At 35.4% G+C, this 25,302-nt stretch overlaps 1 protein-coding gene across 1 annotated transcript; it reads left to right on the top strand.

Annotated features, from left to right (window-relative positions):
* Positions 1-2,514: 2,514 nt before the first annotated feature.
* On the top strand, positions 2,515-19,801 carry LOC132562669 (proton myo-inositol cotransporter-like). Its single transcript, XM_060227424.1, has 9 exons — positions 2,515-3,034; positions 7,907-8,066; positions 12,045-12,256; positions 12,615-12,726; positions 13,722-13,885; positions 15,053-15,167; positions 16,806-17,047; positions 19,076-19,228; positions 19,576-19,801. The coding sequence occupies exons 1-9, from the start codon at positions 2,515-2,517 to the stop codon at positions 19,740-19,742; spliced, it is 1,845 nt and encodes a 614-aa protein (XP_060083407.1). The 3' UTR covers positions 19,743-19,801.
* Positions 19,802-25,302: the final 5,501 nt, after the last annotated feature.

The following is a 25,302-nucleotide window of genomic DNA, read 5'->3' as shown; positions in this document are numbered from 1 at the left end:
GTTCTATATTTTGAGTCTTTTGTTGCCCTCTGTATGAGCTGTTTTATTAAACTGTTTTTAGATTTTTCTATCATCATGAAGACACCCTTCCAGGTTTGAAAAGGATTTTAAGAAAATGGTTTCAAGATGGCCGTCTTGAATTCAGATAGTTAAATACATAACTGTATTTTGCTGTTGTTACTTTTGAGAAATGCTTGGTACAATTTTCTGAAATGTTACAAGATTGATACCATTATGGTATATCTCTTGACCCTATGTTTAATTTTGTAACCAATATCAAGAGAATGATAACTTCCAACTAGCCCTTTTGATTTTTAGATACAAAATTTATTAATATTACTGTAATTTGTCTGCAACAGACCCAGGGTGCCATTATTTTTGTTTTGTTATTAAGGAAGCAGATTGGCTACTATTAGGCTAATTACTTAATGATTTGTGAAATAGCAAAATATATACACGAGTAGACTTATTATCAGGCATAGACTTCAATAGCTGGATAAAACATTACATGGAGATTTCTCAGTGAGGACTTGCTGAAATTTCATGATTTGGTGCTATTGGTTTTTAGTTATCCTTGCCAAAATTACTTTAACCTGTCTTTTCCTTGTGTCTCTTATCTAGTTTTCCTATTATTTTGTATGACTTGTTTGATTGATACTTATTCAGCTGCCAGATACTTAAAATCATTCATTTGATTTGTGTCATTGTTGAAACACCTATAGAAAAAGAAAAAATAAACAGAAATAAAGTTTACACAATAGTAAACAAACAAAAAACAAAAAAACCAAAGCAATTTGATTTGTGTCATTGTTGAAACACCTATAGAAAAAGAAAAAACCAGAAATAAAGTTTACATAATAGTAAACAAAAAAAAAAAAAAAAACAAAGCAAAAAAAATAACCCTCCCCCACCCACACACACCCAAAAACAAGAAAAACTTGTTTACATTTGCGTATTTTTTTCTTTTTCCTCTTTCCTTTTTTTTCTATCCTACTGAGTAAAAAAAATAATACCAGGTACGTTGTAAACACTGATAGTATTGACCGACAACTGATTGCAAAACAGCTGATTGTTGAACTATCTGATAGTTTCTGTAGATGTTAAATAGTAAATACTAAATAAAAAATAATGAGAAATAACATATTAATTAAGGATTACAACACATACCAAGATTATATCAATAAAAAAAGTCCTAGACATTATGACACATTGGCCATTAAAACTAAATATGTTGTTGACAGAACCTGATGCCCATGTTGTAAGCCAGTCATCAGCTACATCAAAAGCCATAGGGCCTTTATTTTTGAAAAATATATTCACAAGCTTTTTTTCAAACAAATCAATTACTTAACAATAACAATAATAGATCATTGGGAATGTTTGTCAACTACTTGAAGTAAACAGAAAGTAGTTCCACAATAATATAATTTTTTCACTACATTTTTCAATTTACAAATTTAAAGTTTTTTGAAAATAAATTCACAAAATGAAAAAATTAAAATACACACTATAGCTGATTCACACATATATTTACCACAAGTATATAGCTGTCCAGGAACTCTTATCCACCAGACTTGTGTAGAAGTTGAGAGAACAAGTTGCCTTACCAGTCTTGACTAGTGAGAATTTCTCTAGTCGACTATCAGTGTTCACCTAGAGACCATAATTCTAATGACAAATCACAAAAGTGACATGAGTCTATTGGAAATTACTCATAATTTTAAATGCTGTCTATCTAAAGATGATTTTCTTAACATTTTGGACTGAAAGTGCTGTACATTGTAGGGTGGTTTTGGGCTGAAAGTGGTGTACAGTGTAGGGTGGTATCTCAGTTGTAAATAGCTTAACATGCATATTGTCTTGTAAATATCAAAAGTTGAAAGAAATCATTTGTCTCAAAAGTGAATAAAATCAATTTGAAAATTATTACACCGTCTACAACTCTTTATTTTGAAAAGATTACTTATCTACATTTTGAGATCAGTCGAAAAAACAACGCTACCACCCTAATTCTTAGCAAACGTCTATGCAATGAGGTAACTGAATTTTGAACTTAATTTTTTTCTCATGATATAGTCGGCAGACTTCTCCCCCTTCGGTGTTAAATATGTTTGGGAACCATATGATTATAGCTGATTTTAAATCTGATGTAGAATTTGTCATGCGTGCAGACATCTCCAATTACGAACTCCAAATTCCTTGTCCCTTACTCCAGCCTCTCTACTTTCGCTTTCACTTTGAAAATATCTGTTTGAACACTTCAAACGATGACACTCGTGTTTTTTTCACGGTATGCTTATGGTTAAATTAATCAGAATTATCATATGACTGTGAACAATTAAATATAAACTACGAATTCATTAAAAAAAAATATATGAACCTACTTTCATTTTATCAGTTAATCATAGTTACCTCCCCTCTTAGCTTGAACATAACTACGATACATAAACCGGAAGTTGATAAATAGGGCACCTTACGTTCGCCAACTTGTAATGTAAACACTTAAATTGGGTCATGAGCTTAACTGATAACGGCGATATAGACTCTGAGGACTTCGAGATGTCCGACAGTCGAGAAACGTCGCTACTGTTGGACAGTGCGTCAGGTATGGCAGACCGAAGCGTTAAATACTTGGATAGTGAAAATGAAGTTGTGTTCGAGGGAACGTCAACAAACGCAGATGTCCGCGAACCAGAGGAGACGAAGACATCGGGTTTTCTCTACGTACTGTCATTTTTCGCCGCTATTGGTGGCTTTTTATTTGGATATGATACCGGTGTGGTCTCGGGTGCGATGTTACTGCTGAAAGAAAGGTTCAATTTGACTTCTCTTTATGAAGAAATCATTGTGAGTGCTACTATCCTCTTCGCTGCCATTTTTGCTTTAGTCGGTGGATTCATGAATGACTTTCTTGGAAGAAAATTTACGACTATATGTGCCAGTGCTGTATTCACAGGAGGAGCAGTCATTTTAGGATTTGCTAAAAACATTGCCATGCTTGTCATTGGAAGAAGTATACTGGGTATAGGAATAGGTAAAAACATAATTTATTGATATTTTTCCCAAAAGCATATTAGTTCTACGTAAATAGTTGATTTTTGTATGACTGTTAAGTATAAGGTGCGCAGTACACACACAGACAGGCAGAGTTTGAAAAATTCCTGTAGCTGCCTTTCCCCAAACATCTGTCCTACAATTACCCAGCTAGATTTTATATCACTGATGAACATTTTCATAATATTCTGTATTCAAATATTCAACAGATGAAGACAGTCAGTATATAGACAACATTTTTGTCTTTTCTGCCATATTGTGTTCTGTCTCCCTGGCAGAGACTTAAAGCCGTGATACACATAACTGTCACTAAAAAACAAGAGAAAAGAATTTTGTTTGTTTATGTCAATATGCAGATTGTATATTGATCACAGATTTTTTTTTGTTTTTTTGGGTGAACTTTGGAACTTTGTGCAACATCGATTTGTATTTTTAGAGGGACCCACTTTTATTATTTTGATATTTGTTTTGATTTTGCCACCAAGCTTTTCTTTATAGATATCACTGCACTAATATATTTTGTAGCGTTATTTTTGCATAATAACCAGTGGAATTTTTCCCATCATTTTTCTGAATTACAAAAAATTTCCAAATGATGATTATATTAGGGGTTTTTGTATTTGATTCCTGCTTTATGTTCAGCATTTTGCTAGCTGTAACTACTGGTTAGCCTGTATAATGAGACTGGGTGGGGTATTCTGCTGGGTGCCTTAATTCTGCGGCATACTTCAGTGTGATAACACTATAAAGTTGCCATTACTTCTGCATCATCACACAAACAAATTGAAGCCTCCCAAAGACACACCCACTCAACACACATGTACTCACCTTACGTACAAGGCTGTTTGAAGGATATTAAACAGTTTGAAACCAAGCCATCCTCATCAGATAAATATGTTTGAGTCATCAATGCTAGCCTAAGGTGTCGGGGCAATATTTGAAATAAATGTGAGGCCTTTAGCACATCTTTAGATATAAATCCAGTCCCTTGATAGCGTGAGTTCTGACATCACATGCCTAGTTGCATATCTGTTGCAATGTTTTTTTCCTTGGAGTGAGAGGAAACTGATTGTGTGCTTTACATAGCTTTCCAGCTGCTGACTTTTTCATTGTGTTATATCAACTTTAAAACTAATCTGAACATTAGTGAAACAAAGAAGCTCATTTCATGTAGGTATATTTCAGCCATAGTACAACCTAAATTATATTTTAAGAGACACTAAACACTGTCTGATTGTTTGGCTCCTTGATTTCTGTTTATTAAGCATTGATGTAATTCAACTTTAAGACGGTATGAAGCAGATAAAGGATGGAGCATCAACACCAGGGATACCGTAACTTAGATTTTTTTCGTTGACATGTTCTGAAGACGGTTAGCCTAGCCAACCAAAACATGTCAACCTTTTGTCTGTGGAGTTCTAGTAGAATACTCCAGTATCCACCTAGGATTCCTCTACTGACACATCAACCAACCAGTACCACCCACAGGGCATTGGGCTTCTTCACCTCTTTGTTTTTTTTAAAAAAAGTATGGTTAAAAAGGCATTTATAACTTTCTGAGACTTTTTACTTCTGTTAAAAAGTTTGTATTTTTGTATCCAGAAGCTTACTAACTAAACTAAACCACACGACTTTGAAAATCTAATACTTACTATTATATGATTTGACAACAAGGTGGCTCGATTTTTGTGGTTTTAAAATAAATTTACTTCAGGGGCACTTGATTTTGTGGTGAATAATATCACTCAGTGAATCAACCGTATTTTGATTTTAACAAATTGTGGACATAGAAATTCATAGACCAACAGAATCAATTTTACAGTAATGTATGCTTGAAATATCGTTCATTTGACTATTGAAACCTCTACATTTTGTATCTCTTTAACCTTTTTTTTCTATAAGAGATTTGGAAAACTGCAGCAGAAAAAATAACTAATAAATATCTTGTATGGCACAATCTTTCTGGTCATCAGAAGTTTTTTAAGCATTTTTGCATCTGATCCACAGGACTGGTAAGTTTATCCAGTGTGATTTGTTTGTCCTTCAGTTTAATCATGTGATTTAGTCACCTGACCATAAGTCATGGTGTCCTGTAGCCATCATGCTTTGGCCGTCACCTTGCATTGTGCATTTACTTTTTCATGTGAACACAATAACTTCAGTAAACATAAACCGATTTTGATGACACTTGCTAAGCAGCCTTATATCAGTAAGATCTCAAAGTTGTTTGACAATGGAACTCAGATTCGATTGTAGGGAGTTATGACCCTTAAATTGTAATTACCAGTGGACTTTGTGATACCAATGACTGAAGTAAACTTGATTATGATGAAAACTTAATTTTGATTGTAAGTAATAGAGTTATTGCCCATTGCAGTTTTATTCCTATCGAACCTTGTGAATATAATAACTTGAGTAAATATGAACAGATTTTGATGAAATGTGGTATGCAGCAACATAGTATCAAGATCTTAGATTAGGATTTATTTGAATGTAATTTACAGAGTTATAGCCCTTTGCACTTTTATTACCATGGAATTTATATACACAATAACTTGAGTAAATGTAAGCTGGTTTTAATGGAACTTTGTATGCAGCCATTTGGGGCCTTATAGAATTAATATCTAAGATGATTTCATCACTGGGTTTTATTCACTTTGAATTTGCAGAGTTATCAATCATCACATCAGATGAGGTAAAACATTAATGAATTATCTACATCCGATCATCGGCCTTTCTCTCGTGTCTGTGTACCAAAGTTAAGCAATATCCAGTGTGGTCAACGCTTCACCAGGTAGTGCCCAGTAGGTGGAATAAAGTCAAATTTACAAAACTCCTTCTTCTTGTCAGAAATGTGTCGGCTGCAGCAACAAACAGATAGACAAATTATGTTTTCTATGTACATTGTAAAAAGACAGCCTTAGATATGTTCAATGGATCTCTAAAAATATCCAAATGTGACCAGATATATTGAGAGCATTATTTATTGAAAGGGATTTCATATTCATCAAATTTACATGGGTTCTAAAGTGACATAAATGGTGGGAAGCTTTGTTACAGTACTCTGAGGTAATAATTTTTTGTCGAGTTTTAGATGTGTAAGTTTAGTAGGTACATGTAATAAAAGTTTTTACAACGTCCAGGTATAAATACGGTGATTACAAGAATGGGTAAAGTATTTACATTGTATGGGTAAATGTTGATTTATTTTAATGTCATTTATTTAGATAAAGCTGGCTTAAAATTACCAATATGTTTTCAAAGTTTAGCTGTAGAAAGACTGAAGGAAATGTTTATTGATAGTTTGATCCCGTTTCTAGATGTCACTGATGCGACCCCTCTCACCAATATGTTGGAGGTTTGTTTCTTAGTAACCTTATAATGTAATATTATCAAGCCTGATATATCAGAGGATTTGTGTACGTTAAAGGAAATAGATTATTTACTAGCTGTTAGATATAAGTTTGAATACACTGTATCTAGGTAGCCAAGAATTGTGTATCTTATCTGATAGCTTTCAGGCAGATTGTACTTAATATCAGGCCAGAGGCTGGAGCTGCAATCTCTGGCTTCCACCAAATAACCATACATTTTCGCAAAATTTTATTTAAAAAAAAAACCAAAAAAAACATCGTTATTAAAGTTATCTTGATGTTCATTCAATCTACTCCAACTCCCAAAATAACACACAGTGATAGATACATATGTACTGGTATGAAAATGTCAACTTGACCCCAAGTGTACAACAAAGATTTTTTTAATGATGATAATGATGACAACAAAGAAATACTGACATGTCTTAACAGAATCTTAAGTTTGAATTAAATCTGATAAATATGAACAAAACAATGATTGACAAAGAGACTTCTGAAACTAAACAATAGAGTAAGACCAGGTGTTCTGGAAGTGTAAGCATCTTCATCTTCATCAACGACATCCACTATGTATCATATCTAATAATGTTGATGATTGTTTAAATATTTTCGAAAGTCTGTGCACTGAGATTTTGTAAATAAAGAAAAGCATAAACAGCTCAACACACTATTAGAATAAAAGTTCTTATAACACAACCAGTAGAAGATTAGAGTGTGACGATGACTACATGGTCGCCTTCATCTTATAACACAACCAGTAGAAGATTAGAGTGTGACGTTCCTATGTCTACATGGTCGCCTTCATCTTATAACACAACCAGTAGAAGATTAGAGTGTGACAATGACTACATGGTCGCCTTCATCTTATAACACAACCAGTAGAAGATTAGAGTGTGATGATGACTACATGGTCGCCTTCATCTTATAACACAACCAGTAGAAGATTAGAGTGTGACGATGACTACATGGTCGCCTTCATCTTATAACACAACCAGTAGAAGATTAGTGTGACAATGACTACACAGTCGCCTACATCTGATAACACAACCAGTAGAAGATTGAGAGTGACGTTTCAATGACTACACTGTCACCTTCATCAGACAAATGACTAGTGTGGTGCCTAATATCAGTGACATACGTAGTGTACAAGAGCAGAATTGACCAATTTTCTACTGGTTTTGTTATAAGAACTTCTATTGACATTACCAACCTGAAGATATACCAACACACCATTATTCTGTTATTATTCATAACTGGAATATAAAAGAAAACATGGAGCAAGTGAAATTAACAACAAATTGTACAGTCTCTAGTAATTGACCTGTTTGTTAAAATAAAAGACTTCATTCACATAGAAGGCCAAATATATATTATTGTATGAGATTTATTTCTCAGTAATATGCAAATGTTCAAGAAAATCAATAAGTAAAATTAGTATTTCTTTATTTCCATTTTTTTTTCTTTTTTCAAATTTGCAGGTTTAGCCTCCATGACTGTACCGATTTATATCGCAGAATGCGCTCCACCTCAGATGAGGGGACGGTTGGTAACATTGAACAATCTATTTATTACTGGCGGCCAGTTCATAGCTAGTGTTGTTGATGGTGGATTCAGTTATGACAAGACCAATGGCTGGAGGTAGGAAAACGCTCATAAGACTTGTTTTTATGATAATTCCTGGTAGCAGAATGTTTTATGCTTGAGCAGTATTTTATCATAAAGTCACTGGGATATTTTACATTTAATTGTTGAGTAACATGTGTTTGTTTGAAAAAATAAAAGGTTGGAAGAATGTTAATGTTGATGTGGATTATCACTGTCAAGATTAATGTGGATTATCACTGTCAAGAATAAGGTGGATCATCAAACTTCATTTAAATGTACATTATCAAAGTCCAGATTGATGTGGATTATCACTGTCAAGAATAAGGTGGATCATCAAACTTCATTTAAATGTACATTATCAAAGTCCAGATTGATGTGGATTATGGAAGTCCAGATTGATGTGGATTATCACTGTCAAGAATAAGGTGGATCATCAAACTTCATTTAAATGTACATTATCAAAGTCCAGATTGATGTGGATTATCACTGTCAAGAATAAGGTGGATCATCAAACTTCATTTAAATGTACATTATCAAAGTCCAGATTGATGTGGATTATCACTGTCAAGAATAAGGTGGATCATCAAACTTCATTTAAATGTACATTATCAAAGTCCAGATAGATGTGGATTATCACTGTCAAGAATAAGGTGGATCATCAAACTTCATTTAAATGTACATTATCAAAGTCCAGATAGATGTGGATTATGGAAGTCCAGATTGATGTGGATTATCACTGTCAAGAATAAGGTGGATCATCAAACTTCATTTAAATGTACATTATCAAAGTCCAGATTGATGTGGATTATCACTGTCAAGAATAAGGTGGATCATCAAACTTCATTTAAATGTACATTATCAAAGTCCAGATTGATGTGGATTATCACTGTCAAGAATAAGGTGGATCATCAAACTTCATTTAAATGTACATTATCAAAGTCCAGATAGATGTGGATTATCACTGTCAAGAATAAGGTGGATCATCAAACTTCATTTAAATGTACATTATCAAAGTCCAGATAGATGTGGATTATGGAAGTCCAGATTGATGTGGATTATCGAAGTCCAGATTGATGTGGATTATCGAAGTTCAGATTGATGTGGTTCACCATAGTCTATATTAATGAGGAAAAGGGCAGCTGAGAGTCGATTGTACTTTTCTTTCCAACAAACCTCCCCATCCATCACACCACACTGTCTCACCTCAGCCAACCTCTCTGACCATCACACCACACTGTCTCACCTCAGCCAACCTCCCTGACCATCACACCACCCTAAACTAGCCAACCTCCCCATCCATCACACCACACTGTCTCACCTCAGCCAACCTCCCTGACCATCACACCACACTGTCTCACCTCAGCCAACCTCCCTGACCATCACACCACACTGTCTCACCTCAGCCAACCTCCCCATCCATCACACCACCCCACCCCAGTCAACCTCCCTGTCATCACACCACCCCACCCTAGCCAAGCTACCCATCCATCACACCACCCCACCCCAGCCAGTCTCCTCATCCATCACACCAACCCACCCCAGTCAACCTCCCCATCACACCACACCACCCTATCCAATCTCCCCATCCATTACACCACCCCACCTTAGCCAACCTCCCCATCCATCACACCACCCACCCCAGCCAACCTCCCCATCCATCACACCACCCCACCCCAGTCAACCTCCCCATCCATCACACCACCCCAGCCAACATCCCCATCCATCACACCACCCACCCCAGTCAACCTCCCCATTCATCACACCACCCCACCCTAGTCAACCTCCCCATCCATCACACCACCCCACCCCAGCCAACCTCCCCATCCATCACACCACCCCACCCCAGTCAAACTCCCCATCACACCACACCACCCTATCCAACCTCCCCATCCATTACACCACCCCACCTTAGCCAACCTCCCCATCCATCACACCACCCACCCCAGAAAAACCTCCCCATCCATCACACCACCCCACCCCAGTCAACCTCCCCATCCATCACACCACCCCAGCCAACATCCCCATCCATCACACCACCCCACCCCAGTCAACCTCCCCATCACACCACACCACCCTATCCAACCTCCCCATCCATTACACCACCCCACCCTAGTCAACCTCCCCATCCATCACACCACCCCACCCTATCCAATCTCCCCATCCATCACACTACCCCATCCCAGCCAACCTCCTCATCCATCACACCAACCCACCCTAGCCAACCTCCCTATCCATCACACCATCCCACCCTAGGAAACCTCCCCATCCATCACACCACCCCACCCTACCCAACCTCCCCAGTCATCACCACCCTACCCTATCCAACCTCCCTTGCCATCAGAACCCAGGACTCTAGCATCCCAGCACCAGATATATGCCAGAGTGTTTTAATTTTTGAAATCTTCCTATCTAGTTAGGATGTTTTGCTGATTTCTTCTGAAATAATTCTATATATAGAATCAGATATTAAATCAGACTGATAGCTACAGACAACACTTGGACTTATGGCCAGTGCACTTTTACATAGAAAACTCCTACAGTGGTCTCTTGTTTTACTTGTGTGTCACTGTATATATGACTGTTAGGTCATCAGTAGAAACATGATCATGTGACATATATTCACGTGACAACATTATACTATTAATAGCCGTTGTTGTTAATCATACATATATCATGTCATGTCCATTTCATAGACCACATCTGGGAAATAAAAAAATAAAAATAAAAAAGTTGATTAAACCAGTGGCATAATTCTTATGGAATTGAGAACACCATTCATGTTCAAATAAATTAATGTCCTTGACCTTCTTTGAAGGTCACACAGGTCAATTGTATTAAAATATTGTTTAAGAAATTCTACAATTGGAAAGTTGAACAGTCCTGAAAACTAGATATTTGTTTAGTACTAGAAAATTTATCGAATATAGATCACAGTGACCTCTTTTTTCTGCTCCATTGACATTGGTGTTCCGTTACCTTTCCATTCAAATGGCTTCACGTAATGATATTTAGAATTTACAGGATCTTCCATGGGTGTCCATGTGATATGTTGATTGATGAAGTGAGTCTACAATTTTTTATTATTTTAACAAGACTTTCATGAGCTGGAATGAAAAATTTGTGATGAGTTTTATCAGTCATCTGTCAGATGGAAATATTTCTCAAGGTCCTGTTATCATGTGATCAGTTTTTACGTTAAACTTGAAGCCATGTTTTCTCTGTGTCTATGGTTTCCATTATATTGCCACATTGTCAGCTGTTTATGTGTGACTTTATCTAAAGCAATGTCTCAGTAAGGTATATGACACGTGTATTATATGTGAAATGTGACCTGGGTGTATCTACTGAATAACTAGGTCTTTTATTGTGGAGGATGCTTCATTAGATCAGACAATGAAATATTGAGCTTAAAGTTAAGATGAGGCACTTAAATACCATATTTCACCGCAAATAAGCCCCTTCCTGCAAATAAGCCCCCCACCACTTTTCCAATTTGCCAGGAATAGAGGGGTATTGGCAATTAAGCCCCCCCCCACTCCTTTTAAAAAAAAAACAACATGTGTGACAGTAAAGCAGTACTTACAAGGTAGGTTAAAAATAGATGAAAAATAAGTGCTATAAATAGAACAATAGAAGAAGTGAATTTTAAGGTCTGCTATAAGCTTTAAGCTGAACAGCTCACTGTATAAACGGTTCTGATGAAGCATCACCCACGTTACCAAACTGGTCAACAGCCATAATGTAACAAATTAAATACAAGAAACCTGCTGGGATGTATTGGGGACTTTCTTTTATACACTGCCTTGCATACCACAAGGTTCTCAGCATCCTGTCATTGGTTCCAAACTCTGAATGACAAAGAAATCATGTGATAATTCTTTATATGGCAATGTGCATACCCAGTCACAAAACAAAAGAGTGAAGCCATGTCCGGTTAAGCTCTCAAGTTATCAATAAGTTTAGGTTTTTAAGTAACTACATTTATCAAAAATCTCCCGTTATATTTTGTAGATGGATGCTTGGATTGGCAGGGATTCCATCTGCGATACAGTTTATCGGATTCCTGTTTCTCCCTGAGAGTCCGAGATGGCTTGTCAAGAAAAAGAGAATACAGGATGCCACAAAAGTTCTCCAGTTTATCCGGGGAAGTCAAAATGTGGAACGGGAGATTAAGTCTATTCAGCAAAGCTGTGAACAGGATGAGGAAGTTGGTCGTGTTCATGGTAATATGATTTCTATATTGTAAGGAATTAACAGGTCAGAAAGTTGTCTTTATTGTTGTGTTTGGTTGCATTACTCATGCATGTTGCTAATTAAATAAAATAATTAAATATGTTTTTATCATATTCAAATGTTTTTTTGTTTCTTGTTTTTTGTTTTTGTTTTTTCATGTTTTTTTTTCTTTTTTTTTAGGGTTTTCTTTTTCCTCTTTTTGGCATTTTTTTTCATTTTTTATCGTAGTGACTTTGACTTATAGCCTGCTTATTTACTGATAAAATCTCTGTTGAATGATTCGTTTTTGTTATTGTAAATGATTTTGTTTTATGAAATGAAACACACGCAGAGCCTATTCTCTTACAGGAGATCAGTTTGTTTTGGTGAAGATATTCAAGAATCGTGCTGTACGTAAGGCTGTCATAGTTGGCTGTGGTTTACAGTTGTTTCAGCAACTAAGTGGAATCAACACTGTTATGTAGGTGTAAACAGAGACACCCTAAGATTTTATCCTGTTTTTATTGTTTGTTCATGACCGATACAACCTTATGTGAAGATCTGCAGCTTGTTTTTATGCCCCCGGCAATAATGGCGGGGGGCATATAGCGTTGCCCATGTCCGTCCCGTCCCGTCCCGTCCCGTCTCGTCCCGTCGCGTCCCGTCCCAAATCAGTATATACCACCTAACAACTTCATTCGGAAGGTAATTTTCATGAAACTTCATACAAATATCAAGTATGGAAAGACCTCTTGCAGTGTTGAATTTCTCGGCATTCTAAAAAAAGATGGCCACCAGGGGGAGATAACTCAAAAAAGAGGAACATCATCTTATTTCTACATAATGTCTTACAGACATTTTCTAGTTTTTATCCCTTCTCCAGTCTGCTTGCATTTCTTTGGAAGTTTTGGTAGATCATGAACTATCATATGCAGTTGTGGTTAAGACATTTTATAGCTTGAAGTGCTGAGATATGACGGGCCTCCCATTGTATGTTCAGTTAAGTTACAACTCCAGCTACAATAAGACATTTGCTACTCAAAATGAATCTGGCTATTTATTGGATAATAAACTAAACAAACATACAAACAAATATTTTAGATCAGGGTTCAATAAAAAGAAAGACACTTCCGACAACTTCTTCTACAGAACCAAAGAGTCAATATAGTCACACATACCCTGGTGTCTTGGTTTTGATAATAAGCAGTAGATTTAGCCCAATGACCTGCCTTGAATCGCTTTCAGAGGCAAGCATTAGAATTTAGAATTTTAAAAATTATTTCAAAAATAGATATGTACATTAGAAATTGCAATGTCACAAGTGTGGTCAGCATGTCCTTTTCTGCCTCATAATGACGTTTTATTCTGCATACCTTGTTAGTATATCAGAGCATTGTGAGAGAGGGTATGTAAAATATATCAGTATTTATTTGAAATGAAAAAAATTCAGAGAAGAAAATATTTCAATTATTATAGGTACTACAGTGCCAGTATAGTAAAGATGACAGGCATACGGGATGAAACGACGGCTATCTGGATTGCTGCTGGTACGGCTGGTGTTAACTTTGTCTTTACCCTTGTGGGTCTGTGGCTGGTGGAGAGGATAGGGCGACGCCCACTTATCTTGGGGAGTTTATTTGGTAGGTATCTTCTGTGTCAGTTAATATAGATAATGTAACTTGGTGATGCTAAGAGAAGGTGTGGAATACCAAATTAAGGGTCTAAACCCCTTACTTACAAAATGATTGCCCTTTGTGAAAATTTGGTGTCCATTAAAGTTGTTTTGGGGAAGAATTCATCAGTTTCACAGATACTCTTGCTTAATCATTCAACAAAGACATGGTCAACTGTATCATACCCAGAAAGAACTAGAAATTTTATGAAAAGAATATTTTGATGGTACATATACAAACTATTGATATGGACAACTTTTGCAATAATTATGACGTAGAACTTTTCAACATGTACAAGTATATTGTGAAATTTGTGTAATAGTAAGCACCATTTTGCAATACATATATCATGAGTGATGTTTATTTTTCAGCTGTCTCAAGCTGTTGATATAGTTGCTAAGAAATCTATTTAACTCTTCCCTTACTTTGTATGAGGTGTATTATTTAGACTAGAGTTGTTACCTCTCATTGACTCTGTTCTACCTGTGTTTAAAGTGTATTGTTATGCCTGGAGTAGTTGTCCAAGAGTTACGTCCCTTTGACTCTGTTTTACCTATGTTTTAAGTGTAATGTTATGACTGGAGTAGTTGTCCTAGAGTTACGTCCCTTTGACTCTGTTCTACCTGTGTTTAAAGTGTATTGTTAAGACTGGAGTTGTTGTCCCAGAGTTACATCCCTTTGACTCTGTTCAACCTGTGTTTTAGATGTATTGTTAAGTCTGGAGTTGTTGTCCTAGAGTTACGTCCCTTTGACTCTGTTTGACCTTTGTTTTTGGTCCTAGAAAAACATCGCTGTGACTGCCCTAGTTGCCTCCCTGAAATCTTTTCTTACTTAGTTCTACGTATATTGCTTTGTCTTGTATTGCTGTCCTTGAGTTATGTCCCTTTGATTCATTTTAGACTAATATTGCTGTGAGTAATGTCCCACTAGACCTCTTCTTACATTGTTTTAAGTGTATCATTAAGGCTAGTTTTGATGTCCAGGAATTGCGCTACTTTGACTCTTTTAAGACTAGTGTTGCTGGGAGTGATGTCCCTCTAGACCTTTTCTTACATTGTTATAGATCTAATTATTAAGTCTAGCATTGCTGTCCAAGAGTTGTGTCCCTTTGACTCTTTTCTGCCTTTGTTTCAGGTGTACTAATTAGTCTAGTAGTGTTGGCTGTGGGATTTCAGCTGATGGCCTTCAACTCTCCGCCTGTCTCTGATCACACCAATCATAGCTCAGTGTCACCATGCCTCTCTTACAAGTAAGAAGTTATACTGTAAAAGTGTGTGCTGTGGTATCTACCTCACCTAGTATATATCACACCTTATCTTGGTTGATAACAAAATGATTTAATATCCATTTAGAGGATCAGTTTTTTTATATGCCGTCTGTCCGTCTGTCCATCCATCTGTACATTCATTTCTTGTGAACGCAACTCCTCCTAAACTAATCATCAGATTTTCATGAAACTTGCTCAATGTCACTACTACAATGGGTAGATGTGCATGAAGGGGAGATTTTTTGGTTCGTTGATTTTGTAAGATATATGCCATTTTCAACTTTGTGTCTGTAGCTTGCTCATAGTGGAGCCTTGTGAATGTTACTCCTCCTAAACTAATGATCAGACTTTTACGAAACTTGTTCAGTGTCACTACTGCAATGGATGGATGTGCTGGAAGTGGCGATTTTACGTTTTTCCTGATATATCTTTAATAATTCATAATTGATAATTCATCTGTGTAATGTTTTGAAAATTCTGTAAAATTACGTGTGTATCTGACTTGAACAACATCTGTTGTGAAGGTAAAATAACATTATGATGTTTATTTGTACCAGTCTGTTTAATCTGACCCAAGTTTCAGTTATTGATGTAATTAACACTTGGTATAAGACAAAATGGTGTTGTTTGACTTCATCATAAATGATGTGAAACCTAGTAAACTATAAACTGACCTGTGCTGAGCACCAGCTCAAATTGACTTACGTCCATGGTCTGGTCAGTCTGTGTTATTGCTATTTCTGGAGAAGTTTGTGATGGATCTTTCTCAGATTTCATATGTGGGTTCCTCTTGTTTCCTAGATGTGCCCTTTTGATTTTATGACTGATCAGAAAAGCAAAATGGTTGACCATTGGCCATCTTGGATTTTGACAATTAAAAGTTTGTTTTCACTTTTTCTTGAGAAGTATAAGACATCTCCTCCTTAAATTTCATATGTAGGTTCCTCTTGGTTCCTAGTTTTGCCCTTTAAGTTCTGTGAGTTCAGGAAAGAGGAAAATGGGTGACAGGTGAACATGTTGGATCTTAACAATTTGTCATAGTTATATCTGTAGAAGTTCTTAATAGGTATATCCACACTGTTTACCACTGTGAGATTTCCTTGTGTTACCATAGGGTTGAGACAAGCTACACATGCTCTTTGCAAGTTGATGGTCATACACATACACTAGGTCATCTGTTTATAAAATTGACTGAAATTGACTGAAATTGACTTACAAGTACTTTCAATTACTCCTTGCTTTCCATTAGCCCCAACAATTACCATGTAGCCAATTTTGAACTTATTAACCAAAATTTCCATCTCATGGTAACACAGGATTTTCAGTATGAGCAGTTGTAGTTGTTTTAGCATTTATCCCTATTCCTGACCTTTTTAACAGTTGGTACTAGCCTAATTTACAGTCTTGATCTTTCTGATAGTTGGTATTAGCCTCTAAGCTGACCTTGACCTATCTAACAGTTGGTATTAGTCTCTAAGCTGACCTTGACCTATCTAACAGTTGGTATTAGCCTCTAAGCTGACCTTGACCTATTTAACAGTTGGTATAAGCCTCTAAGCTGACCTTGACCTATCTAACACTTGGTATAAGCCTCTAAGCTGACCTTGACCTATTTAACAGTTGGTGTGAGGGATGTATAGAAGACAAGAACTGTGGCTACTGCTACACAGAGGTTGGAAAGTCTGCAGTCAATGGATCATGTCTACCAATTATGACTGATGATTCAAGTCAGGCCCTTTTTGGTCAATGTAACAGCACGTCTCTGCCCCCAGACACAGTCTGGGCCTATGGTTACTGTCCAACAGATTACTCCTGGATGGGCATCCTTGGTTTAGTCCTCTATCTCATGTTCTTTGCTCCAGGTAAGAAAAGCAATTCAAATATTTCATGATATAATGACAGCAGTATAAGCAAACAGTGACAGTATAGCAAGGTTTTACAGCACAAATGCTGGCAGTATAACAAGGCTTTACAGCACAAATGCTGGCAGTATAACAAGGTTTTACAGTACAAATGCTGACAGTATAACAAGGCTTTACAGCACAAATGCTGGCAGTATAACAAGGTTTTACAGTACAAATAGTGGCAGTATAACCAGGTTTTACAGCACAAATGCTGGCAGTATAACAAGGCTTTACAGCACAAATGCTGGCAGTATAACAAGGTTTTACAGTACAAATGCTGGCAGTATAACAAGGTTTTACAGCACAAATGCTGGCAGTATAACAAGGTTTTACAGCAAAAATGCTGGCAGTTTAACAAGGTTTTACAGTACAAATAGTGGCAGTATAACCAGGTTTTCAGCACAAATGCTGGCAGTTTAACAAGGTTTTACAGTACAAATGCTGGCAGTATAACAAGGTTTTACAGCACAAATGCTGGCAGTATAACAAGGTTTTACAGTACAAATGCTGGCAATATAACAAGGTTTTACAGCACAAATGCTGGAAGTATAACAAGGTTTTACAGCACAAAGAGTGGTAGTATAACAAGGTTTTACAGTACAAATGCTGGCAGTATAACAAGGTTTTACAGCACAAATGCTGGCAGTATAACAAGGTTTTACAGTACAAATAGTGGCAGTTTAGCAAGGTTTTACAGCACAAATAGTGGTGGTATAACAAGGTTTTACAGTACAAATGCTGGCAGTATAACAAGGTTTTACAGCACAAATGCTGGCAGTATAACAAGGTTTTACAGTACAAATAGTGGTGGTATAACAAGGTTTTACAGCACAAATAGTGGTGGTATAACAAGGTTTTACAGCACAAATAGTGGTGGTATAACAAGGTTTTACAGCACAAATAGTGGTGGTATAACAAGGTTTTCAGCACAAATGCTGGCAGTTTAGCAAGGTTTTACAGCACAAATAGTGGTGGTATAACCAGGTTTTCAGCACAAATGCTGGCAGTTTAGCAAGGTTTTACAGCACAAATAGTGGTGGTATAACAAGGTTTTACAGCACAAATAGTGGTGGTATAACAAGGTTTTACAGCACAAATAGTGGTGGTATAACAAGGTTTTCAGCACAAATGCTGGCAGTTTAGCAAGGTTTTACAGCACAAATAGTGGTGGTATAACCAGGTTTTCAGCACAAATGCTGGCAGTTTAGCAAGGTTTTACAGCACAAATAGTGGTGGTATAACAAGGTTTTACAGCACAAAGAGTGGTGGTATAACAAGGTTTTACAGCACAAATAGTGGTGGTATAACAAGGTTTTACAGCACAAATAGTGGTGGTATAACAAGGTTTTACAGTACAAATGCTGGCAGTATAACAAGGTTTTACAGCACAAATGCTGGCAGTATAACAAGGTTTTACAGTACAAATAGTGGTGGTATAACAAGGTTTTACAGCACAAATAGTGGTGGTATAACAAGGTTTTCAGCACAAATGCTGGCAGTTTAGCAAGGTTTTACAGCACAAATAGTGGTGGTATAACCAGGTTTTCAGCACAAATGCTGGCAGTTTAGCAAGGTTTTACAGCACAAATAGTGGTGGTATAACAAGGTTTTACAGCACAAAGAGTGGTGGTATAACAAGGTTTTACAGCACAAATAGTGGTGGTATAACAAGGTTTTACAGCACAAATAGTGGTGGTATAACAAGAAGTTCCTGGACAAATGGTTGCAGTAAAAAGAAAGATTTACTCTTCAAATGTTCGCAATATCACAAAGTGTTACTTGAAAAATGATGTGAATATAACAAGGTTTTACAGTACAAATGCTAGCAGTATAACAAGGTTTTTTCTGTACAGATGGTACATAACAGTATAACTAGGTCTTATCAAACAAACAGTCAAAGAATAACAAAATTTTTGCGATGTTTATAAATCATACAATTCAACATATATTCGTATTTAATGACATTCTCTGTGTATTTATCTACAGGGATGGGTCCCATGCCCTGGACTATAAACTCTGAGATCTATCCTCTGTGGGCCAGAAGTGCAGGGGGTTCCTTAGCCACAGCCACCAACTGGATCTTCAATTTAGTAGTCTCCATGTCTTTCCTTACCCTTACAGAGACACTCACTAAATACGGTAAGATAAATCTACTGATGATGAAAGGTGTAGGGTATTGTGCAGGTCATTAACAAGGTGATTTGTAATATAAAGCGTTCAGGCAATGTTTGGACTAGTCCCAATATATTGTAAGTAAAATATCATATTTGTTATATTCGTACCTGGGTCGCTGTGGAAAGTGTGAAATTCATTCATAAAAATAAAAAATGAATTTATACCAGATATTTGGTTTTGTCATGTTTCTAATTTATGGGAATTATTTTCGAATCAATCTGAGAAGGAACTGTCAGGAGAATTCGTCTGGATTTATAGAATTTTTATTTCAGATTTATCAGAATAGTTACCGTCATTTCTTTATTTTTCAGGAACCTATTGGTTATTTGTTGGGATAGTTTTTCTAGGTCTTGTGTTCATGTTCTTCACTGTGCCCGAAACCAGAGGCAAGCACCTAGAAGAAGTGGAAGAACTTTTTGAAGAGCCTTGGTGCTCTAGATGTTCAGGAGAATCAGGAAAGATAACTGTGAGGGAATGATGACTGGAAGAAGTTACTTATTGTTATCACATTATAAGACATTTGCTCAATGGTTTGTGTTAGATAGAAAAAAACAATATATGTAGAAGGATGGTTTCATCCTTTGTAAGTTGTTGTAAACATACACAAATGTTTAGGATGTTTATCAGAATGTTATAATACTGCCTTGTTATACATTCTCATTATGATTTATGATCTTTTATTAAATTTTTATTGATCAAGAAAATTTTTATGTATTTCTAACAAAGGTGCTGTATTAAGGATGTTTGAAGTAATGACCAAATTCCAAGATGTTATTAAAATTTGTTTAGCATACAGGGAAAAGTTTTTCCTAAGTCCCTTTTTTTGGAAGTCCCATCCTGAGAGTTTGAATTACTCTCTCAAGTCATTCCTGAATAGCCAAATCAGGTGATATTTAATTTCATTGTTGTTTTTAACTCAGCTGGTCCAAAAGTCTGCTTAATTTATTCCATATGTGGTCAGTGATCTGTCTGTCTGTCTGGCATCACAACTTTTTTATTCAATTCAGATTCAGAATCATGATATTCAGATGAAAAATTCCTTGAATGAAGCCAGATATAGTTTGCACACATAATTAAGGCCGTAGGAATTACCAGTAGATTTGTTGAAATAAACATCTTCTGCAAAACAAAAAGGCTTACAACCTTGATATTACCTGATAGGCTTTTCTGATGAAGCTCAATAAAATTTCTGAAAAGCAGTGACCTTGATTGTTTATGAAAAGTGTGTAATACTAAGGGAGCAATGCCTATTTAGCCTCTTGTTTATTACATAATTTATAAAAATTGATGATGTTTGTGAGCCTTGAAGCAATATTCTGGGTTGATAATCCAAATTATTTTTTTATTTTTGAACAAAACAAATATTGAATGATGATATATATTTTTGTACCATTCCTATTTATTTATGTTGATATTGTATTGCATGGACTAATATCTTATTGTAACACTTAAGGAATTTTTAATCGTTATAAAACTTAAGGTCTAGGTGAAAATAACTTTGTGGTAGTCGTTTTTTTTTTTTTTTTTTTTTGCAATTGTATTTAATGAATCATATGTATATCTCTTTAAAAAATCCTGCACTCCTAATAATTACCTCCCCATGCCTCACATTTTCCATAATTTTTTATTATATATGTATTTACTCCTCAAATTCTTTACATGAAAATAACATGCTACATCATTATTTTGTGTATGCCTGTCATAATTTATGTCAGGACATATTGGCTTTGTCCTTTCATCTGTCTGTCTGCAAACCATAAACAATTTTTGTCTTGGGACCTTTCTATGTTGTGTTTGTACGAGAACGATACTCTAATTCAACAATATAAGGCAGAGTTGTCGCCCTTTACTAAGCTGATTATGTTAGACAATCCTATACATTGAACTCATTTATCAGCACATTGTTATACCAAATGATGACATTATCAATATCAGAGCATATCTTGGACCTGTTAGATTTCTAATCCAACTTCAGTCTAAGATTTTTCAAGAATTTATTTTTTAAAGAATTCCTTAGTTTAAACTTATTGATGTTTTCAACATTTTATTCAAAACCTCTTTCATACAATTTTGCTTCCTCAGTGACATTTTTATTGAGAAGTCAAATTATAGCAACATGTCCACTTTCCCATTCATTTTGATACAAAAACCTATTTAACCATTTTACATGACTGTCCACTGTTCCACTCAGTGGTGCTCCTACATCAAAGATGTGTATTTCAATTCCGGAATATGAATTACTATTACTGAAAAAAAAAGATGATATTTTGATGTGAACCTTGTATGTCAGGCCCTCTAATGTGCAGTCGTAATCTGTGTCTTCACTATAAAGTGCCTTTCATGTTTCAAAGTTATTGTGTATCAGTGGTTTTAAATGTGCAGAATTTTTTTCATTTACAATATCTTTATGTGTGTGATAATAAGGATTGATTTATACAGTATAATACATGATCTATTTATTATGTAGTTTAACTGAGTTTCCTTGTCATAAGGAAATGAATATTAACACAAACGTATTGAAGATTGTTAATATCGTATGATATGTTAACTTATTGCAACCAAAATCGATTCTGGGGTAATCAGAAATTAGAAACATTATCGTCAAGATCTCGTGTCAGTTGGCCTCTGATACATCTCAAATATTATTATATATACCGATGAGGAAATGATGTGTTCAAAGTTTGATGTTATGGCTAAAAAGATATGTTCGTTTGTGTATTTTTGGAAGAATTCAGTATTGGGCGAAATGAATAGTTTTATGTGAGACTAGAAAAAAACCTTTGCAAATATTTCCTAGATATATTGAATATGTGTTTTTATGTTCAAATGTTGTGACCTCGAGTCTGTTGTCTCCAGGGTAACATTCTAGTGTGATTACTCCACAATGTATTCTGTTTTGAGCTGTTGAAAATCAGCATGTCAACAGTAGTGGTTATGTTGTATACCACCATCTGTTGTCTGTCATTTATTTCAACAAACAACTTCTTCTTCAGAACCACTGATGGGAACTTGATTAAATGTAATTGGAAGCATACCCTCAATGTATATGCTAGGGATTCAGAATTAAAGAGATAATTGGGATGACGCCAACTAAAATTAGAATTAACTATGCACTAGATATCATTAACATTATATTAACAGTATGTCTAGGCAGTGGGGATTTAAATTTGTATAAATTATGGGAATGACCGTTCCTGGGGGTCTGAGGGGCAGGATAAAAGGCAGAAAATTAAGCTATTTTGCCATAAATATCTTCCCCTCTAGACTGATGGACTTGATATCGTACCAGAAGGGTGGGGCCCAAAACAATTCCTTCTTCCATACGAAAGACAGGATTTAAGTCAAAATTTAGTCTGATGTAGCCTTGGGTGAACGCATTCAATTTTGTACATATTATTACTCTGAATGATGGTACTCCCCTCCTGACCTGGGTTTGACCTGGTTTGAAGTCTTTTAAGCAAATTTGCAAGTACCGTTGTTGTATTAATTATTGATCTCATCACTCTGACGGTCTGTGGAGCTGCATCAGTCTCCTGCTTACGAGAAAATACTTTGTCAAAATTTATTCTGAAACTTTAGATTTATCATATTTTAGGAAAAATGTAAAATTTTAATTGTGAATAAAATTCAATTCAAGTGAAAGGAAAACATCCAGATGAGTAGTAACGGTCCTAGATTGAAGTTCCTACTGTTGTAAAATGTACTGATTGATCAGAAATGATGAAATTCAGGTGTAAAACAGAAGTGAAGCTGATACTTATCTGCTACTAGTTTACACCTTATCACAGTAGGCATGTACTTGACTATGTCTTAAAAATATCACATAGCTGAGTGTATATTACATCATTTATCAGTCTCCATGGAAACTAAATGCGGCCATTTGATTGGTCATGTCAGGATCAGGGTGCATGTAGTGTTCCATTACTTTTGTTGGCATTAATTTACTATCAAAGGGATAACGATAATGAACCTTATTCTATGTAGTTGTATAATGATGATGTACAGATCAAGTTTGGATTAGTTTTTGGTCAATTTACAAAAAATGTTTCCTGGGTTGATGTTATTTTAACATCGAAGAATTTTTATTAAATTTTCACAAACCTGGTAAGACCAAATTTAGAGAGCTTTGCTGAAACCGGTATGGGTATTGGTGATTTTGTAATAAGTCTTATGTATTGCCTCTGTTATTTTTATTATTTATTTATTTTTTTGTTGAAAATCTTTTTAACAAAAATTTTGTGGTGATCATGGTGTTTATGTGTATATTCTGCTTGGTATTAACTGTTTGGTAATGTCTCCAGTTAACACACGAGAATTTCTCACCATAGGAAGGATTTTATAATCTTTAAATAAATAGTGTATTGATGACGTATATTACTTATGTATTTAACAATTGTGTTCTATACAGCCTAGATATGACAATGAACAAAAAATTTAACAGAAACATAAGATCAAAGAATTGTCCGAATGTTGTTAAAGGTCTACAATTCGTTAGGAAAGGAAGTGAGAGAGATATGTTACCGATGCGTTCATTTTTCGTGACAATATTTTATGCCTATACAGATGACATTCTTAGTCTGTTTCACTTAAGGCAGTTGGAATCAATAAGCCATTATCTAATATCTTTCCTGGAAAAGGCTATAATACAACAATTTATTGCCACGAAAAAGCGCCGACAGTGTCTTTCCTCATTTTTTATGGTGAAATTATTGCTAAACATTGCCACGTCACAAAAAACACTTTTTTTACAGGGCAAGAAATGTCTTGTTTTTTTTGTTTTTGTTTTTTGTTTTTTGTTTTTTTTGCGTCTTTAAGCTACATGCGCAAACATATGTAACATTTAGTATCACAGGTAGATTCTTACAGATAGGTAGGAAATAACTTATTAACTTGACATTTTGTTCTGATGTTGAATGTTTTTATTTTATCTTGTTATTCTGAATTCATATGTTTACAAAGGTGGTCTTATTTTTCATTGAAAATTATTTGTTTCATTAATTGTAAGATAAAAATATACTTACACAGAATCTAATACACATTAGAATAAATTAATATACAATTGAATGTAGTTTGTGTGATTTATCTCAAATTACTTTGTTCAAGATACAAGAGACAAATCAACACTTACCCACATCTTAATATAAACTCCAATTTAATGAAATTAAGGGAAATCATTGTAAGAAAATCAGATTATATGAAGACTCTTGAAAACAAGGAAATAAGACCAGGAGTTCCAAAAGGGTGAGCGTCTTGTGCATTCACGGGTAAGTATTCCCACTCATACAAAAAGGCAAACAGTTAGTCCTAATTTTTGCCCTTTTAACATGTTAAAGTGATAAAAAAGAACGAGAATCATATTTTTCACTTGCGTCAGTTTTGTAAACTTCTTTTACCATAACTGTTACAACTTCAATTTTATTGTTTAATGTTTCATATGTTTAGTGTTTAGATTTTGATCACGCTCTTGACATATAAATGTGACCCCCTTCTGAGTTCCACCACACAAAGCTTTACTGGCAATAGGGTGTTACCTGTAGTATAACATGTAAGCATATTATTGTAATCTTGGTCTGGCAGAACCAAACAACAGCAAATCCATCGACGTAACACCACTTGGTTTGCTAAGGATAATAATCGTTAATCTGACATTATCAATTTTCTGGTGTCAGTGTAAATATTTGCGTTTTACTTAACACAGTTCAACAATTAAGCACTATTATTACCAAAGCTGCTTTACAGTTACTGTACACCGGGAAATTTTCGCCCCGGTTTAATTTAAGCTCTTTTTGTTTATGAAAAAGAAGGGCGATTTTAAGATAAGGGTGAAAAATTGTTGTGCTTATATAACCGTTTTATATAATCCTCAGAGAGCGAAATGAACATTGGGCGAATTTGTGTTTAACGGAACAAGAGTGAAAATAACCTCGGGCGAAAATATCGCGGAATACAGTGTATATGTATTTCAACAGCATCCAAATTCAGAGTATCAGTTATGACTGCAATCAATACTTGATAGTTCATCAACACTTTTGCGCTTA

Source organism: Ylistrum balloti, unplaced genomic scaffold (genome assembly GCF_031769215.1).
Source record: "Ylistrum balloti isolate Yb309-2 unplaced genomic scaffold, AGI_CSIRO_Ybal_v1 Utg371478, whole genome shotgun sequence".
Classification (NCBI taxonomy): Eukaryota; Metazoa; Mollusca; class Bivalvia; order Pectinida; family Pectinidae; genus Ylistrum; species Ylistrum balloti.
The sequence above is the reverse complement of the archived record's forward strand: the minus strand, read 5'-3'. Positions and strand labels throughout refer to the sequence as shown.

Excerpts from the sequence above, each read along its gene's own strand:
- LOC132562669 (XM_060227424.1), top strand. The coding sequence starts at position 2,515 with ATGAGCTTAACTGATAACGGCGATATAGACTCTGAGGACTTCGAGATG. Across the intron at positions 12,257-12,614 it reads GGAAGTTGGTCGTGTTCATG|GAGATCAGTTTGTTTTGGTG; the intron begins GTAATATGATTT and ends ATTCTCTTACAG. Across the intron at positions 12,727-13,721 it reads AGTGGAATCAACACTGTTAT|GTACTACAGTGCCAGTATAG; the intron begins GTAGGTGTAAAC and ends CAATTATTATAG.